The sequence below is a fragment of the Arachis stenosperma genome, chromosome 3 (genome assembly GCF_014773155.1).
Source record: "Arachis stenosperma cultivar V10309 chromosome 3, arast.V10309.gnm1.PFL2, whole genome shotgun sequence".
In the NCBI taxonomy this organism is placed as follows: Eukaryota; Viridiplantae; Streptophyta; class Magnoliopsida; order Fabales; family Fabaceae; genus Arachis; species Arachis stenosperma.
Window position 1 is genome coordinate 112590092 of NC_080379.1, and position 20522 is coordinate 112610613.

The 20522-nt window shown below is 34.7% G+C and overlaps 2 protein-coding genes across 3 annotated transcripts; one reads left to right on the plus strand and one right to left on the minus strand.

Annotated features, from left to right (window-relative positions):
* Positions 1-5003: 5003 nt before the first annotated feature.
* Positions 5004-8367, plus strand: LOC130966598 (U-box domain-containing protein 35-like). The gene is made up of 8 exons (XM_057891412.1): positions 5004-5184; positions 5342-5460; positions 5575-5693; positions 6024-6338; positions 6421-6694; positions 6774-6875; positions 6963-8150; positions 8245-8367. The coding sequence occupies exons 1-8, from the start codon at positions 5004-5006 to the stop codon at positions 8365-8367; spliced, it is 2421 nt and encodes an 806-aa protein (XP_057747395.1).
* Positions 8368-9340: 973 nt separating this feature from the next.
* On the minus strand, positions 9341-15701 carry LOC130966032 (biotin carboxylase 2, chloroplastic). 2 transcript variants are annotated; one of them, XM_057890787.1, is made up of 17 exons: positions 15515-15701; positions 15371-15430; positions 14903-15231; positions 14618-14759; positions 14395-14493; positions 14229-14285; positions 13852-13923; positions 13032-13121; positions 12684-12743; positions 11908-12093; positions 11673-11765; positions 11515-11596; positions 11248-11354; positions 10369-10444; positions 10179-10225; positions 10015-10077; positions 9341-9866 (listed from the first exon to the last, which is right to left on the minus strand). In XM_057890787.1, exons 2-17 carry the CDS (start codon positions 15425-15427, stop codon positions 9804-9806), a joined length of 1623 nt encoding a protein of 540 aa, XP_057746770.1. In that variant the 5' UTR covers positions 15428-15430; positions 15515-15701; the 3' UTR covers positions 9341-9803. The 2 variants fall into 2 exon arrangements, with proteins under 2 accessions (XP_057746770.1, XP_057746769.1); XM_057890786.1 differs by lacking the exon at positions 15515-15701 and having other exon boundaries at positions 9342-9866; positions 15371-15500.
* Positions 15702-20522: the final 4821 nt, after the last annotated feature.

Here is a 20522-nt window from a genome sequence, read left to right on the forward strand (position 1 = left end):
AACAATGCAATATAGTAATAATGCATGCATGCATGGATTGGATTTTCTATCTGCATTCTATTTTGGTTCTTCATGCATGATATTGATGGATGTAATATTATACGGGGACAAGGAATTTGGGGGGGGGGAGGTTGTAGCACATACCATATTGCATCAACAAAGGCTTGTCTTCTTTCCTGTAATATTATTATTATTTACAATTATTTTATTCTTGTTTCTATTTTTTTATAAGCTTGGTTCATGTTTCTATATGGATTTGAATTCAAGATAATCAACCAAGATATTTGATAAATCACGCTCTTCGCACGTTAAACAAAAGAAAGATAATAATAAAAGTGGATACTACCATGAAGATTTTACAATTATTTTCATATAAAGATATTTCTTTTTTATTATTAGATAATAAATGGTAAAGTTTGATTTTGATATATTATAAAAGTCATATTATTTTTAAAATATGACTAAACAAACAAATACATTTTTAACACAAAAATCTTTCTAAAAAAATGTTTTTAGCCTCTTTATTTGAATAGATGCCAATAATAAATACTTTTTAGAAAAGACTATGAAATTACAATTTATAAGTCTGTGACAATTTCTACAAATTAGTGACATGGGGACGTAATAAAACAAAAAATTTCTTATATTTTTTTTCAATGGTATCTCTTAATCTGATATATTAAAAATAATCTGGTAGATTAAGTGGTAGTGGAGATTTGATAGAAAAAGATGTCCACTTTAATAAAAGATAATAAGTTCGTGTAAAAACTTGAAGGAGGATAAGTTCTTGATATATCAATTGAATAAGGGGCATGGTGGTATATGGGCGGATATAAGGGGTATTATGGCTAGAAATGAAAGAATGGTGAAATGCTTCCAAGACAGGCAGAGGATTGCGGTTGGGGATAGGAGAAAAACTAAATTTTGGAGACACTTGTTAAAAAAAGACAAATTGACTGAAAGATTTCCAAGATTGTTCCAGATTGCTGCAAACAAAGAATGTATAATTAGTGATTGTGAAACTCGGGAGGAGATTAATTGGTAAGTATACAATGGAAAAGAGCCCTCCGGAATTGGGAGGACGAAAGAAGTCTATAGCTACGCTTTTATGAGGGTGGTAATTGATTCGAAATTTGACCACGCTTTTTATTGTCACACTTAAAAGGCATAACCATAAAAAAAAAATAAGTACACTTTTAAAGCGTGATGACAATATTTTGTTATGGTAATGCCGTTTCCTACAACTCTTTTGGCACGTTTCAAAAATATTTTGAACATAATATAATTATTTAATTACATTGCACACCATCTTTCAAAATCTCTTTCTCCTTAGAATCCTGAAACTCTTCGAAGAACATCGTCGGGACTCCCTGTTCCGGAACACTAACCTTACCCCTCTTTAATTAACAAACCCTAACCTAAAATCCACCACACGGGCCCCCTTTCCCCTCACAACAGCGCCGCATCCCCACTCCCCCTTTTCCCCTCTCCAGCGCACACAACACAATACACACACGCACCACCTCACCCACGCGGAAGAGGAGAGCTCGAGGAAGGAGACACTGCCTTGTTGCCAACTCTGTCGCGCCCAGCCCGCCGCCGCTGTCGAGTCAAACCCGAGAGAGAGAGAGAGTGCGACGATGAGAGAGGAGGAGCCGTCACCAAATGCGTCGCCGCTGCTGGAGGAGCTTCGCGCTTCGCCGTCGCCGAGGAGGGGAAAGAGGAGCTGCTCCTATCGCGTCAGTCACTGTCGTGCTTCCTGGTTGCTGATGAGGGAGCCGCGAGAACCGTTGCCGTCGCGGAGGAGGGGGACACGCGAGAGGGAGCCGTCACGGTGGTCGCCATCGTCGCTGTTGAGTACATGTTCATGCTTTTTCAGTAAATCTTCGATCATCATTTAATCATTTATTTTGAATATTACAATAAATCTGTGCTTTTAATTGTTATTACTCTTCTCCAATTGAAAGGAACCGATGGAAGGAGAGAACCGCAGGTACCCTCAAGTTCCTGAAGAACAAGGTTACTCGCAAGGTTTGGCTTCTCATCTGAACAAAATTCATTTGTGCTTCTTTGTTTATGTTGTTTATTCTCGGATTCATTTGTTTATTATTTTCAAGTTTAACTCTGTTCATTCAGCTTTTCGTTTTTCGCTGTTTTGAATCCACTTGCTTTTTCTGGATTGAGATATATAAATTAACTCCTTTATTGATGTTGTTTGTTGTAGAGTTTTTTTCTGCTGCAGCAGATTCCATTCATTCAGTCTTATGCTGGAGATGTTAATCAAGTTATCCACATTTTTGGTCAGTGTTTTCGTTGGGTTATGCAACTTATTTGTCTCGTTTTGTTGTTATTGGATTTAATACTTTGTATGGTTTATTGTGGATCTTCCAAATAATATTTTGTTTAGATTAAAGCTTAGTTGTGCAATATTTCTCACTTAATTTTGCTCTTTTTTAGTTGAATCGCCTAATCCTCTTACTGTGTTTTTATGTGTCCTAATCTGACTGATATTTACTAAAAAAGTACCAGATTCAATTTTTGGGAATATACCTTTTTGTTACCTAACTATTAGGTGCTGCATGTGAAACCAATCTGTGGTTGCAATATCTTTTGGGTTTTATTATTCTGTCACTGAAAAATCAGGATTTCAAAGAACTTGTTTATTGTGAATGAATGAAATAATAAAATGGTGCAATAACAATGAGAAGTCCTTTGTTTATCTATAGAAATGGTTGGGACTTGGGAGGGAGTGAAAAAATTATGTATTAAAAAATTATATATAAAAATTATTTAATAAAAAATTAAAAATTAATCTTAAATTTAAATAAAATTATAAATATATTATATATTTTAGTATTTAAAAAAATGTATCACTTAATATATATGTTTAGCAAATTTAAATACTATAGTACAAGAATGAATGTAATGTAAATATAAATATAATATTTTAATAATTAAAAATAATATTATCTTTTCATAATTTATGATATCATGTATTAACAACATTAGTATTATAATTAAATAATATTTAAAAATATAAATTGTTAAAAAATAATATATAAGTGACAGCAATAATATCTATAATTAATAAATATAGTTAGATCAAAAATAGAAAAGAATATTAAAAATATTGTAAGAACATGATACATTATAGTGTTTTAGACATTCATTACCTAATATATAATGAGCAAATTATTTGCAAACTAAAATAAAGAACTGTGGCCATCAATCAAATTTTTTAAATAATTATGCCAAACATTAACAAAGATAGAAGATAAAGAGGGGGAGAAGAAATAAAAAAAAAACGCAGCAAAAGCAATAGCAATAAAATAACGACGATAAAAGAAAATTAGTGAAGAAGTACTTAATTCACGTGTTTATTGTGTGAGTAAATTTTAATGAATTTAGACTAATTTAATTAAATTTAGTTGATAAAAACATTTAAATAGGTAATGAAATACTTTGTTTTACATGTAAGCCGACACTAACTAATTTTCTATTTTTTACTAAAAATATCAATCCTCCCATAATTATTTTTTTAAATATAAAAAGTTTCAATTTTTTTATGTGCTAAATTTCTGTTGGTTAATTTTTCAAACTTTTTAACTTTTGGCTTAACAAATAACAAGAGACTATCATTTAATGGTGGTAAATATCTCTCATTTTGATGAATTGGGTATAACAGGGGTAATTTTATTTTATTTTATTTTATTCTTGGGGTAAGTTTATTAGTTATTACTACAACAATAATGCATAGAGAGTATATTAATCATAGAATTTACTTAAAGAAATAAAATAAAAGTTATACTAGAGAACGAATATTGCCGTTCGCCCTTTCATATATTAACAAATAATAATATCTATTCTACTTTCATTGATTGGATTTTGTTCAATAATAAAATAAAAAAAATTTATATTTCCTCAAATATCATTTTTGGACTTTAATTCTTAAAATAAGATTTTTTTTGCATTTAAATAAGTTCGTCAGATCTCGGCGAACTCTATAAAATTTGGCAAGTTCGCCTGATTCGAGCGAAACTCTAAATTTTAGAGTTTGTCTAACCCCAACGAACTTCTTTTTAAGTTTGTTGAATTCTGCGTTTTTAATTCATTATCATTATCTCCAAATAATATATAGATCTACAAAAATCTTTGAAGAAGACATGCTATTGTTAAATATGTTTTTTTTAATTTATAATTAAAAAAATTCTTGAAGAAGCCATGCTCGTTGTCCGTGTATTTTTATGTATTCCTATATACTGTTTGTAGATCTATATACTATTTGGAAATGATGATAATGAATTAAAAACGCAAAATTAAAAAAACTTAAAGGGAGTTCGTCGGGCGTTAGGCAAAGGAATTAGGTAAACTTGTCAATTTTTATAGAGTTTGTCGGTTACAGCGAATTTGTTTAAATACAAAAAAAATGTATTTTAAGAATTAAAGTCCAAAAATCATGTTTGAGGAAATATGGATTTTGTTTATTTTATTATTGAAAAAAATCTTTCATTGATTTTTACAGGAATCTTTTTAAGTAATTATGTAAAAATATTTTTAACAGAGAATAAAGGTGTCAAAATTGGAAGACCAATATCCACTTCTTAAAAATTATATAATTAAACATAAAAATTTATCCAACAAACTTTGACCATGGATCGAAATTCATATTGGATCTACCATGCATTAATGAGTTAAAATTAGTGCAGCTGTCGTACAACGTCACCACTTAAGAAAGAACTGAGGCCACATATACAATAACAAACTGAACAGTACAAGTATAAAAAAGAGATAAGAACAGAACGAATAAAGTTGAAGAAATGATGGAATATGGTCAGCTTACGCGTAAAACACTTAACTACTAGATGGAACACAGTGCGCTATGTTTACTAATTTTGGAAGCACGTAACAAAATATCATCTAATAAAAGGAAATATAATCTTGTAAGGAGATATATAATCGAAGCTACAGAAAGAAAAGGAAGGAAAAGAAAAAGAAAAGTTAATATGTCAAGGTCGTTGTTAGCAGAGAAGATCGGAGCAGCAGGGCGGGTGGTGGCGGTGGCGATTGAGAACAACAAAACAAGCCAGGATGCAGCAAAATGGACAGTTGATAATCTTCTTCCAAAAGACCAAGTTCTCGTACTTATCCATGTTAGACAACAAGCATCTTCCATTCGCTCACCATGTAATAATAATATATATGCTATTATGTGTCTGCGTTATTGTTTGGATAATTGATGTCATGTGATATCTTTGTTATTACTTCATTCACAGCTTGCATTGTCAATTTCTTTATAGCAAGCATGCATGCACACGTTAATGATTTCTATGAGTGCATGCAGACGGAAACCTTTTACCCGTTAATGGCGACGATGATCTGGGAAGAGCATACAGGCAACAAATGGAGAATGAAACCAAAGAGCTTTTCGGCTCATTTCGTGTCTTCTGCAATAGAAAAAATGTTAGTTCCATCGATGTTTATTGTTCTTTTTTCCATTTTTCAAGAATAATCTGTATGCTCGTTTCATTTTCTTTTTCGCTGATTATTAATTTTGTCTTGTATTATTGGCTACAGATACAATGCAAAGAAATCTTGCTGGAAGACACGGATATACCTAAGGCGATAATAAATAGCATTACATCCTATTCCATTGAACTTTTAGTACTTGGATCATCAAAGAGCAGCTTTCTCAAGTATACATTTGATTATTCTTCGTTCCCCAGCTCACTAACCCAAACATTTACTTAACAGATAATAGGAATACTAATACTTAATCCAACTATAAAATAACTCGATATATTATTGAAAGTTTAATTTTGGATGCATTGTAAATTTAAAGTAATTTTATAAGTGATGGTCATTTAAAAAATAACTTTTTAAGTTAATAACGTGAATAGTCATTTAAAAAGATAAATATAATTGGAGAATTGTATAAAATAAAATAAAACTCTATTATTAATAGCAAAAAGGTAGATAGCATGAGGTATGTTTTGATGGTTGAATTTGCTGCATATATATGACAGAAAAATCAGGGGTGCGGAGGTTCCAAACCAAGTATCGAAAGGGGCACCACCATTCTGCACTGTGTACGTTATTAACAAAGGAAAAATCTCAACTGTGAGATATGCAACTGCTCAATTAACTGTTAGACCCCGTAACAGCATATTGCCGCTGCACTCTACTCAGTCTCCGTCTCCATCTGAGTCTTACTCTGAGTCTCAGTTCTTCAGTGCTGAAAGATTCGATTCGCGGCTGACACGCAACCACCCTCCACGACCACTGGAGAAACCTGGATACCATGGACGGCAGTCCTTGGAGGACTTCTCAAGCCCAATCAAGTAAGTAACTATCAAGATTCAAGACTTATTAAGACTTATTAATAAGAGAGGAATAGTGGTCTAACTTAGTTAACTTGTTCAGCAAACTTGGTAGACCAGAGCCCAAACCATATGAACCTTCGATGACTCAATGCGATATCTCATTCGTGAATGGAAAGCCAGGGGTTGATAAGTTGTTCTCTTTATTGTATGACGAAAGTGTGGACGATGGAGCTCCCCCTCGTCTTTCTTTGGGATCCGACTTTGGAGTTAACCTTCTCGACTGCGCTTTCACTTCACAAGAGACAGCTAATTTTAGCGACGGATACTCTTTTAATTCACAGGACAGTGGAGCATCATCAAGCCTAGCTATTTTGGTCATATTCTTGAATTCTTGAACCTTGAACCTTGCACCTTGAACCTTACGTGTTTTAACATTCTGATTTCGAATTACAGGATGAAGTGGAGACTGAAATGAGAAGACTTAAGCTAGAACTTGAGCAGTCAATGGATGTGTATAGCACAGCATGCAGGGAGGCTTTGGTAGCAAAGCAAAAGGTACCTTATTAGTTAAAAAAATGCAATCTACAAAAGTACATATAGAACTAACTAACTAACTAGTTGATTGACAACATTCGCCAACAGGCATTGGAGCTTCGTAATTTGAAAATGCGAGAATGGAAGAAGTTTCACGGGGAGCAAACTGCTGAAAAAGCAGAGTTGGAATTAGCTACTAAGGAGAAAGAAAAGTGTAGAGCAGCCTCGAATGCAGCGGAAGTATCTAGAAAAATAGCAGAGTTGGAGGCTAAGAAAAAAATGAATTGTGGGATGAGAATGAGAGCAGAAGCGGAGCTAAAGCAGTCGGGAGAGGGTTTGTTATACGGGGGTTCTGCGAGGTATAGAAGATACACGGTTGAGGAAATTGAAGCAGCGACAAAAGGCTTCTCCAACGCTCTCAAGGTGGGTGAAGGAGGTTATGGGCCAGTGTATAAGTGTGAACTAGATCACACACTAGTTGCAATCAAAGTACTTAAGACAAATGCATCTCAAGGATGGTCACAGTTTCACCAAGAGATTGAGGTGCTAAGCTGCATAAGGCATCCACACATGGTTCTCCTGCTGGGAGCGTGTCCGGAGATTGGATGCCTAGTGTACGAGTACATGGCTAATGGAAGCTTAGACGATTGCCTGTTCCACAGAGGCAATGCACCAGTGCTCCCATGGCAGTTAAGATTCCGAATTGCTGCAGAGATTGCAACTGCCCTTCTTTTCCTCCACCAGACAAAGCCGGAGCCACTGGTGCACCGTGACTTGAAACCTGGAAACATTTTGCTTGATCGCAACCTGGTGAGCAAGATTGGTGACGTCGGGTTAGCAAGGCTTGTCCCTCCTTCGGTTTCAGACGTTGTCACACAATATAGACTCACATCAACTGCAGGAACTTTCTGCTACATTGATCCCGAGTACCAGCAAACAGGGATGCTTGGAGTCAAGTCTGATATTTACTCACTGGGAGTCATGCTTCTTCAGATCATAACTGCAAGGTCACCAATGGGTTTGACTCATCAGGTTGCGAAAGCCATTCAGAGAGGCACTTTTGCTGAAATGCTTGACCCTGCTGTTGAGGATTGGCCAATTCAACATGCCTTGCATTTTGCAAAGATTGGCCTCAAATGTGCAGAGATGAAAAGAAAAGATAGACCTGATCTTGCAAAAGTTGTATTGCCTGAGTTAAACAAGCTCAGACAGTTTGCTGAAGAAAACACGCCTATGATGATGTTTGGTGTTGGCGCAGGATCCGCTTCTCGCTCTACAACAACTTCCTTATTTCAAGTCAGTCTCTCATATTCATCATAGCTTTTTTCCGTTAATAATAAGACATTATTACACTCATCTCATCTCATCACGTTACATATATCTCTTGTAGGACACCAGTGAAACTCAATCGTTCTCTGAAATCTCTGAAAGTAGCCTCTCAAGCACGCCCTCAATCGAGAAAATTGAAAGTTCCGGGCTTGAGGCGGAAGTTACACTTGGCATGCGCTTTTAAAGCTGGTCTAGTTGATAATCTGAACCATTTGAACAAGGTAATGCTATGATGAAGAATGCCTTTTAAGGAAGAGTGAAGATTATTGTTTTTTCAAAAAATAAAGATATCATGTAAAATGCACACTTCCCTTAAAAGATTAGTTACAATAATCATTCTTCAATCAACTTTATTCTTTACCAAAGAAATTTCCCGTTAACAATAGAGATGTAGAAGTGTATAAAAGCTTGTAGAAATTAGAAGCTATTATGTTAGTTATGCTGACTCTGGCATATTTCTGTTATTGACAGCAACTATATATAGACTCATGTAACTAACTCTTTGATGATGATGATGATCAATAACAGATTCTCCCACTTAACCAACTCAGACATAAGTCTGTTACCTTTCACTAGTTAAACGTTAACAACAACAGACCCAGTTCTAACTCAAGTTCTAGTTTATTTTGCCTCTTAGAATAGCACTCAAAACCGTACAAACGAAGAACGTTAGTTTTCAATGTGAATATACCAATTTCATTAGGAACTGTAATAGAACTAGTACGAGACACAGAAAGAATATATATTTAAAAATTGTCTATTAAATATAATAAAAATAAGGGGGAATAGTGGTACCTGATAAATTACAGTGTGTAACAATTCTCATTTGATGTGTGGGTAAAAAATTGTCTGTCCCATTATCTAAAAAGTACATGTAAAATCATTTTCAAATGACAAACAATAATAGCACGAAATATCTTGAACTATTTCGATAAAATCAATAACAATAGGAAGTAGAAATGCATAAACTGATCTTCCAACATTCCCATGTCTACTGATATTTATGCAAAAAATTACACTTTTTATAATATAATATAATATTAAATTTAAATATATATTACGTGAGAACTTTATCTGAGATTGAACAAAATTGTTAATAGTAATGCAATAAGAATTTAAGAGCTTACTTGTTTGATGAAATTTAAATGGTATGAATTGCAGTTAAGAAAAAAGTGATTACACATGTAATAATTTAGAAGATAATACAATCAACGGAATTTATAAGACTCGACAGTAGCGGGTGGAAAGCACAAAAAAAAGTGTAGACTGATTCATGCAACAAACCCTCCTAACTTTGAAGTTTACAATAGGATAGGACTACAGCGGAGTTCTTAATACAAGAATTACAAACAAGGTTGGGGACAAAGATTATCTAAGGCTAAAAGGACAACTATGATTTTGAATTATTACGAGGTACTCCGATTCCTTGCACTAATAAAAATTTGGGATATAATAAAACACGAAAAGATGAATTTTACAATAAATTAATGTGAACAAAAGGAACTACGCCAGACTGATTATCAAAATTTCACCGAAACGTCCACAAGAACGAAGGACTAGCACTGCATAGGCTTTCAAAAACGTATTCTTAAAAGGGGTGGCATCAGGGAGTTATATCCATCATACAGTTGCTCCAACAAATTCTTTTGCCTTGTTAATAGCAGGTACCATCTTCTGAGGTGGCTGCATTAGTAGAAGACCTCAAATAAGTTAGAAATCAAATTATTAAGGATCACAGGTATGGTATTGAAGGCAAGTTCAAGAGTATTTCTTCAACCCAATGGTAGGGGCATAAATAATTAAATATTGTCAGGGTACATTAGATTCATACCATGGTCAACTCCTCTTCATGCTTTGGAATGAAAGCAGTGTCAACCTTGCCATTTCTGAAATCCTGCAACATAACAAAGATAGTATTTAACTTGAGTTCTTGAGATCACCGGTAAATATGGTTAAAGGTTATTTGTTAACAGAAGTGCATAAAAGGTGCCCCACCTCTATGTCAAGGATGAGTTTATGATATTCAATTGTTGTAGGCACACCTGTAACCGAAAAAATAGTTATATAGTTAGATCACTGGAAGCGAAGGATTTAAGCAAACTCCCCTCTCTCTCTCTTTTCCTCTTCCAGGTTTTCTATTTTTGTTTCTTATAGAATAATCAGTAAAAAGATCAGATTATTTTACCTGTGATGATGGTGTCATCAAGTGCCCTTTTCATGCGTTCAATTGCTTTTTCTCTTGTTGGAGCCCACACAATCAACTACAAAATGATCACAAAATCAAGACTACATTAGGGTTTCAAATGAAACAAGCCGTAGATATGTAGTTGGGTTTATCCAAATCCTAATCACCACAGCACACGACAGGAACAATAATAACTTTATGTTCGAAGGGTTAGGGCTGGGCAACTTATTTAAAAAAAGACTATCAACTATTCAACTGCAAACTATACTAAACCATCTCCTTCCCACTTGAATATTAATTAAGTATTAACTACATCAAAATTCAAACCAGTCATTACTTAAACCTAAAGGGGAGCATCTAGGAGACAAACAACTTTAAAAAGAATTGAAATATAAATATAAAAGGAAAAGATTATGATCAATAAATGTATAATATCAATATAGATATTATTGAACAACTCAGATAATTCTATATGGACAGATTACGTGCAGTCCAGGTTCATATGGACCATGAAGACAAAAACTATGTAGTAAATAACTCAAATGAGTATGATAAAGAAACAACAGAAGAGAGATATGTTCCAATAATAATAATAAGGAAAAGTATAGGGTACCAATATATTATCTGCCAACTTATTGCCAACAATGATTAGTTATTATATTTTAAACACATATATAAAGAGATACATCCAAAAAATATATCTATAAAGACACTTCTATTAAATACAGCTATAAAAAAGATATTTTTATTAGACATATCTACAAAGACACTTCCATTAAACATAATTATAAATAAGAGTTGGCAGATGTTGGCAGAAATGCTGTGGTAACGTAGCGGAGTTGTAATAATAATGATAATGCAGCGCGAAAGAGATCACACCTTTCCAAGAAGGGAGTCATAGCTTGGAGGAACTACATAATCAGGATAAACATGACTATCCATTCTGACAAATGGGCCTCCTGATGGTAAGTATGCTGTAATTCTACCTGTTGTTTGTAGGGAAAGTTCCTTAGTATTGATAAAGACCTAACAGAGGCACTAATTGATCACAGATGCAAGATTATGTTTCAAACTAATATCACAGATGGGGAAGCTGGTATTAGAATGTAAATGCATCTTCTGATACATGATGGTAAATCAAGATACCTGGCCCTGGTCTAAATCCCTTAAAAGCATCTTCTGCATTGATACGGCATTCAATAGAATGTCCTCTCAGAATAATATCCTCCTGTAGGAAAAGCTTGAATTTAAGATTTAAGAGCCTAATTCTAATAAACCAAAAGGTAAGATATCTCCTTCAGTACCTGTTTGTAACGAAGCTTCGCTCCCATAGCCACACGAATTTGCTCTTCAATCAAATCAACAGAAGATATCATTTCTGTCACTGGATGTTCAACCTGATCCCAACCAACCCACAATCAAGAAAAAAGAGACGAGAGACTAATCAAAAGTATTCAGCAGAACTCCTCATATAATAAGAGCATAATATATTAGAAATTAATTTCATATTAGACAAGTAGATTAGAAATCAGTTTCAACCTGGATACGAGTATTCATCTCCATGAAGTAAAAGGAGCCCCTTTCATCCAAGAGGAATTCAACTGTTCCAACACCTATGTAACCGATAGATGCAGCTGCTGCAACTGCTGCATCTCCCATTGCCTTCCGCAGCTCTGGGGTCAAAGCAGGAGATGGTGCTTCTTCCAACAGTTTCTGATTACGCCTCTGTAAGAGAAGTCATATTCAACCGATTTAATTACTTCAGGTAGAATGATTTGAAATGGGATTACAGGGGGAAGCTATGTAATCAAAATTTTTTCAATCTTTTAGTCTTGCAAAGAACTTGTCAAATAGAATTTACAGTGCCAAGTGATATAAGTTTCAGGATTTTTGTATTTATCAAATACGTATCTCTGCTATTTTTTATCCAGAAACACTAGTGGGTAAAATAGGATAAGAAACTCTAAAATAACTAATGGGATTGACAATTACTTGAATCACAGCACATAACATTATTCAAAGTTCAGTAAACTACACTCTTGTGAGTGGTAAACAAGAGAATGTTACTCTAGGCAGAAACACACATTTCATATGTATGATAATAGTTTATAGTTTATTATATAATTTTAAGGCCTTGGAGTCACCTAGGTCAGGAATAACAACAGGTTTACTGAATACATTTTGTATTTTAAAATGTTAATATATTCCGACCTCTGATGAGTGTCATTAGAAACGAAAGAAAAAAAATCATTTGACAATCTACACATAGATAAAGGAAGAAACAGAAAGAAATAAGAGAAGTTAGGTCATAAGACCTGGATGCTGCAATCACGTTCTCCAAAGTGAACAACATTACCATATTTATCTGCAAGAACCTGTAAAGCGATGAAGCATATGGATAGATGAATTAGTCAGGAACAAGATGAGTAAACTCTAAAGTGGATTCAGAAATTGAAAATTTGGAAAAATATGTAAAAAAATATTTCTTTTTATAAATGCAAACTAGTGTTCTAAGCTGCAAAGTAATTCAATTGCATTTAATAATCCCAGTTCCTACTTGAATGCCTGCCCAATCCACATTCTTCATAAATAAAATCCCTTTCTCCTAATCCCAAGGATTAAATCAAACTGTAGACTCCAACAGGAAAAAGAGATAACATTACCTGGAACTCAATGTGCCTAGGATTTTGAATGTACTTCTCCAAATAAACTCCATCATTACCAAAGGCGGCAGCAGCCTCACTCTTAGCTTGCTGTAAAAAAGAAATGAATTTGATGCCAAATCATCAAAAAAGCATATAACTAAGATACTAAATCTAGAATTCTTGACAAGAAAAATAACATCATCTCCATAACTCCATTCCATCACAATACACTATTGGTCCGGCCCTAAAACCTACCTACTCTGCTTTCATGGCATAATAATTATTGGATAAGCTCCAGGAGATCTTGTTCTACTCATTGGCCCCAATCAACTCATAATTCATTATTTTGTTAGAAAATAATACACTAAAGGGTTTACCTAATATGTGCCCTAAGGACACATGATAAGCTTACCATTAGTGGAAGGTTTTAAATTTTTTCATTTAATAAATGCAAAACAAATGCATTGGAAACTTAAATTTTTTATATTTCTAATAAAAACTTTCTCAATTTGTAATCTTAACATGTTCCCTTAGGGCACAAGATAGATAAATCCTATACTAAAAAGGAAATAATATGCCAGGTGCACCCATTTCTTATCTCCTTCAGCTTCTTTTTTTTATCTGCCAATTTCTTATCTCGTTCAGCTTCTTTTCTCGTCCGAAATTCTGCACATAGGATTTATATTATGCCTTCTGTATTGAAGTTATATTTAAGTTGCAGGTTACGCCATCTAGCTTTTGCCTATAGATATCATGAAAGAAGAAAGATAGAAACTAAACCATGTCAATTTGAAGAGTACGGACAACATAACAGGAACTTGCATTCTGGTGGAAATACCTGTAACAACTTCACAAACTCTCCAGGTTCTTTAGCAAGTCGCATACCACGTCCACCGCCACCTGCTGTTGCCTAAAGAACACAATAAATGTCAGCAAAAGTGACAGAAATTGAGAAAGGAAAAAAAATGGCAAAACATACTATCACAGTTCACAAAATACATCCAGTTGTTAAACTAATCTGCAGAAGAAATTTTGGCTTTCTTTTTTTCAATTCTTTAGTTATCATCACCTCACGTCCTTAAAATTCAAATTCAAATTATGTTAAGGATAGAGAAGTGAACAAGAAAAATAACCTATAAGGAATAATTTATGCCAACCACAACAGCTAGAATTTACTTCAAACAGGCACAAGACTACATATTACAGAACCAATACCTTGATCATAACAGGGAAACCAATCTCATTTGCTAGCCTGATAGCTTCTTCAGTGCTCTGTAACGATTTTTTTTTTCATTAGACTGGTTCATATAACGTGAATTGACCTCCATCTTCTGTATAAAGGTAATTGAAGCTATTTACACAGCTGAATGGAATACAATACCTGTAAAAGCCCATCACTTCCTGGAACAGTAGGAACCCCTGCATTCTTCATTGTGTCTCTGGCAGTTGATTTATCACCCATAACCCGAATACTGTCAGGCTGAAATTTGAAGAGTTAATGCAAAAATTACAAACTCAATAAGAAATGTAAAGCTTCAAATCATGCCAGGCAATAATAGACAATGAGCAAAGGGGGAATTCCTCAAACTCTACAGAATACTCACATTAGGTCCAATAAAATTGATTCCATGTTCTCTACACATTTCAACAAACACTGCATTCTCAGCAAGAAAACCATATCCGGGATGCAACATTGTGCATCTACGGCTAATAGCAGCAGACAGTACATTTGGGATCAATAAGTACCTGCTCAGGAAAAAAAAAACTTAACAAATCAAATTAAACAAACATATGTAAACAAGAGGCATACTTAATAATCACAAAAGGGAAAAGGCATTGGATTTATGATTGCATATGAAAATGTGAGTATGTGATTGTGTGAAACTTACGATTGGCTGCTTGGCGCTTCGCCAATGCAAACGGATTCATCAGCCAATTTGACATGAAGTGCATCCTTGTCTATGGTTGAGTACACAGCCACACAGGGTATTCCCAATTCATGAGCAGTGCGAATAACACGAACTGCGATTTCGCCTCTGTTAGCTACCAGGATCTTGTCACCCTGGCAGGTAGCATGGAGTGCCCCAGAACGTGTTTTATGTTTGTGATTGAGTTGACAAGTTCTGGACATTGTTTGGCTGGGAAAATTCACCTTAGTTGCACCTAAGAAACTGCATTGTGAATTCTTGATTCCTCTACTTGTTCCCGCATACAAGCCCTTTCATTTTTGTTTCCCATTCAAGATCAGATTCAGATTTAGAAGGACGCAAAACATGAAATTAAATCTAAGTAATCAAACAATGACACATTTATTTCAAGTAATTGGAATTTAGAAGCATGGAGAAGTGGGTGCTTACTGGGATGGGAACAGAAGGCGAGCTAAGAGAGTTGCAGGCTGCCATTGTGGCCTCCATTTCCTGTAACCAACACAGAAACAAAGGCGAATGGATAAGCAAATGGTCGTCGATATTATATATTGTGATTATGATTAATGCATTTACCTGTGAGAATGAGTATGTTAATGAAAATGCGAATATAAGGGTAGGGACAAAGGGTGGCTTTTTATGAGAAGAAGAACGGCGATGGAAACGATGTGGAGGAGGAGGGTGGCAGATAGAAAGCTCCGCCTAAATCTAATGCGTACAGTCGGAGAGATGGCTTAGTTGGTTTGGTTGGATGTTAGATGGGGAGAATCTGGAGTGAGTGAGGGTGCACCCTGCACCTTCACTTGCACTTGCACAACTGGGCCCATCACAGTTGGGCCAAACCTCCAATCTTAGAACTAGTTGCTAAAATGACAGGATCATTCCAATCGAGTAATATACTAACATCACAAACATCGTTATTTCTTTTTAGTTTCATCTTAGACCACCACTATTTGCTGGTCCGGTTGGATAGAATTTGAAAAAGAATGAGAACTAAATCTATTAAATTTTAATCAAGTTAGATATGAGATTTTTTGTTAGTAGACGGAACTAATTCAAATCGATTAATTTTGAATTGGATTGATTCGAATAATCGGGTACACAATTGAAAACATATAGAAAAATTGGAAAAAAAATATTATGTAAATAATATGTAATAGTAAAAAAAATAAAGAGCAATAAATTATTAAAATTATAGTTAAATAAATATTATAATTTGAGTTAGAAAGGATAAAATTATTTGTATATATATATGGGGTATGCTATGGTGATTGTTGAGTTTAGTAAATAATAATAATAATTTTGGTGATGACAAATACATTATATTTGGTTAAATTAAAAGTTTAAAATTATTTGAAGTGTGTTTTATTGTGTAGGTCCATAATAAAAATTAATGTGTTAAGTATATTGGACTAAATTTTAGACATTGAACAAAGCAACAAATTGCTGCTTCTCTTGGCCCAACAAAGACATCTAAGAAAGGTATATTGATGCTGATTTTTGGGTAAAATGACTTGTTGTTGAATTATGCCTAATATGGAAATGGATTTTCTCAATTGTTTTTAACAATTGAAGAAATAAAGTGTGAATTTTTACTATTAATTTTATAAGTGTGACAAAAAATAAATATGAAACAAAGAGCAATAAAAGGTTAGAGATTACATTTTATACTCTCAATATTTTTTAACAATTGAGAGGATCCATTCTCTGTTCAACATTGCTAAACTTCACAAGCAAATAAGCAAGTTTAGAAGTGGTTCAAGCTAAAATGAAAAAGTATTTCACTTTTTGACTAAGCACCAAAGAGGAAAAGGAGAGAAAAGTAAAAGATTGGAGGCTAAGTCAAATCAATGGAGCCGAATTTAAATCCTTATGTAAAGGATGTAAAGGATGTTTAGAAAAAAAAGGCGAAATTGATTTACTATTCTTGTGCACACACAATATCTTGGTGAAACTACTTTGAAGAACAATCACAATTCGAATAAGAAGAAGAAAATGGAGGTTGCTTTTTTTTATTTAGATCCAAGGGTTAGAAATAAAACTTGGGATCAAAGTACAAAATTAAGGATGTAGATTTGACAAACATATTGAAAGTCTGACATTGCTATTGATGCTATCCATATCCTTTGTGGCTCTACGCCATTCTACTCTGATGTTTAATCCTGATTTTTCTACTTCAATTTCATGAGAGAAGACGAAGAGTTCAGTTGGTCCAATGCTCAAAAAGTTGACTCCTTTCACAAGCTCAAGCTTTGGAGGCATTATGATGTAGGCTAGATATCGCTTTAAAAACTCTACAAGTTTAAAACTCGAATTCGTTGCGATTATAATTTTAAATCAGCAAATAACTCTGTCAAATTTAGAAAAATTGTCAGAAATTCAAATCAAATACCAAGAGTTTATTTTCGGATCGTTATCCCACAAAATTGTAGTTGGGTGTGTGTATCATTTGTTATGAGAAATTAGAGTTATGATAGCAATAAATGAAAAATTAAATGATAAGAAAGTAAAGCAATTAACTAAACATCAAAGGAAATTAAACTAAAAACAATTGAGGCAAAGAAAAAAAATTCAAGTGCAAAAGGATCTTGACAAGGGTTAAGAGTCAAGGATTACTATCCTTGTCATTGACCACAAACATATTATGAAGAGCTAATTCCACTTAGTCAACCCTAAATATCAGAAGAAAGTCAAATAGGCATAATTGGTGCAAGAAATTGTGATCATCAACAATGACGCCAAAAACTTGGTAGCGCTCTCAAACGTGAATCACACTTTGTCACAACTTCGCACAACTAACCAGCAAGTGCACTGGGTCGTTGGTGCACGAATTTGCAATCCGTACAACTAACCAGCAAGTGCACTGGGTCGTCCAAGTAATACCTTACGTGAGTAAGGGTCGATCCCACGGAGATTATTGGTTTGAAGCAAGCTATGTTTATTTTATTAATCTTAGTCATGATACCAATAGAGTTCTTTAGCCTCGTATAAAGTAAAAAGGGCATAAAATAAATAGTTGTTACTTGTTGTGCAGTAATGGGGAATATGTTGGAGTTTTGGAGATGCTTTGTCCTCTGAATTTCTGCAATGTAATATTCAACTCAATTGTTTGTAAAGCCCGTCTACGGCAAGCTATATGTAGGGTGTCAACATTGTCAGTGGCTACCTCCCATCCTCTCAGTGAAAACGGTCCAGATGCTCTGTCACAGCACGGCTAATCAGCTGTTGGTTCTCGATCATGTTGGAATAGGATCCATTGATCCTTTTGCGTTTGTCATCACGCCCAGAAATCGCGAGTTTGAAGCTCGTCACAGCCATTCGATCCTTGAATCCTACTCGGAATACCACAGACAATGTTTAGACCTTCCGGATTCTCAAGAGTGGCCGCCATCAATTCTAGCTTATACCGTGGAGATTCTGATTAAGGAATCTAAGAGAAGCTTATTTAGTCTGATGTAGAACGGAGGTGTTTGTCAGGCACACGTTCATAGATTGAGGGAGGTGATGAGTGTCACAGATCATCACCTCCTTCATAATTAAGCGCGAATAAATATCTTAGATCGGAACACACACACGTTTGAGTGAAATAGAAACAATTGCATTAATTCATCGAGACGCTGCAGAGCTCCTCACCCCCAACAATGGAGTTTAGAGACTCATGCCGTCAAAGTGTATAAAATTCAGATCTGAAAATGTCATGAGGTACAAGATAAGTCTCTAAAAGTTGTTTAAATAGTAAACTAGTAACCTAGGTTTACAGAATATGAATAAACTAAGATAATTGGTGCAGAAATTCACTTCTGGGGCCCACTTGGTGTGTGCTGGGGCTGAGACTAAAGCTATCCACGAGCTGAGGCTTTTCTTGGAGTTGAACTCTAAGTTATAACGTGTTTTGGGCGTTCAGCTCCGGATCATGACGTGTTTCTGGCGTTTAACTCCAGACAGCAGCATGTACTTGGCGTTCAACGCCAAGTTACGTCGTCTATCTTTGCGCAAAGTATGGACTATTATATATTGCTGGAAAGCCCTGGATGTCTACTTTCCAACGCCGTTGAGAGCACGCCAATTGAACTCCTGTAGCTCCAGAAAATCCATTTCGAGTGCAGGGAGGTCAGGATCCAACAGCATCAGCAGTCCTTTTTCAGCCTAACTCAGATTTTTGCTCAGCTCCCTCAATTTCAGCCAGAAAATACCTGAAATCACAGAAAAACACACAAACTCATAGTAAAGTCCAAAAATATGATTTTTGCCTAAAAACTAATAATATTCTATTAAAAACTAATTAAAACATGCTAAAATCTACATGAAATTACCCCCAAAAAGCGTATAAAATATCCGCTCATCACAACACCAAACTTAAACTGTTGCTAGTCCTCAAGCAACTGGATAAATAAAATAGGATGAAAAGAAATTAAGGAACAATAATATCTCAGAGTTTCAAGTGAAGCTCAGATTCTAATTAGATGAGCGGGACTAGTAGCTTTTTGCTTCTGAACAGTTTTGGCATCTCACTTTATCCTTTGAAATTCAGAATGATTGGCATCCATAGGAACTCAGAATTTAGATAGTATTATTGATTCTTCTAGTTTAGTATGTTGATTCTTGAACACAGTTACTTCATGAGTCTTGGCCGTGGCCCTAAGCACTTTGTTTTCCAGTATTACCACCAGATACATAAATGCCACAGACACATAATTGGGTGAACCTTTTCAGATTGTGACTCAGCTTTGCTAGAGTCCCCAATTAGAGGTGTCCAGAGCTCTTAAGCACACTCTTTTTGCTTTGGATCACGACTTTAACCACTCAGTCTCAAGCTTTTCACTTGGACCTGCATGACACAAGCACATGGTTAGGGACAGCTTGATTTAGCCGCTTAGACCCGGATTTATTTCCTTGGGCCCTCCTATCCATTAATGCTCAAAGCCTTGGATCCTTTTTACCCTTGCCTTTTGGTTTTAAGGGCTATTGGCTTTTTCTGCTTGTTTTTTCTTTCTCTCTTTTTTTTTTCGCAAGAATTTTTTTTTTCACTGCTTTTTCTTGCTTCAAGAATCAATTTCATGATTTTTCAGATCATCAATAACATTTCTCTTGTTCATCATTCTTTCAAGAGCCAACAATTTTAACATTCATAAAATTCAATATCAAAATTATGCACTGTTCAAGCATTCATTCAGAAGACAAAAAGTATTGCCACCACATATAAATAATTAGAATTTTCCTTATTAAGAACTCGAAAAAATTAAATTGCCTCTTTATTCTACAAATTTACTATTTTATTCATGTTTGATGATGATGAGAAAAATAAATTATAACTTAATTGGAAATAAAACCAAAATAGATATGCTAATTACTACTACTCCTATATAACTTCTAAGGTAAAATCCTATAATAATACTATCACAGAGTTAAAGCTAGAATTAGAACTTAACAACCTGTATTTTGGGAAGTGGATGTTCCTCTAGTCTGTGGGGTGCCTTCAAGAATTAATTTCTGACGCTTCAGCTCCCTTAAGTTCACATCCTTGCTCTTCCTGTTCCCTTAGGTGCCATGATCTTAATGAGTTTTAGCTCAGTGATCATGGCAA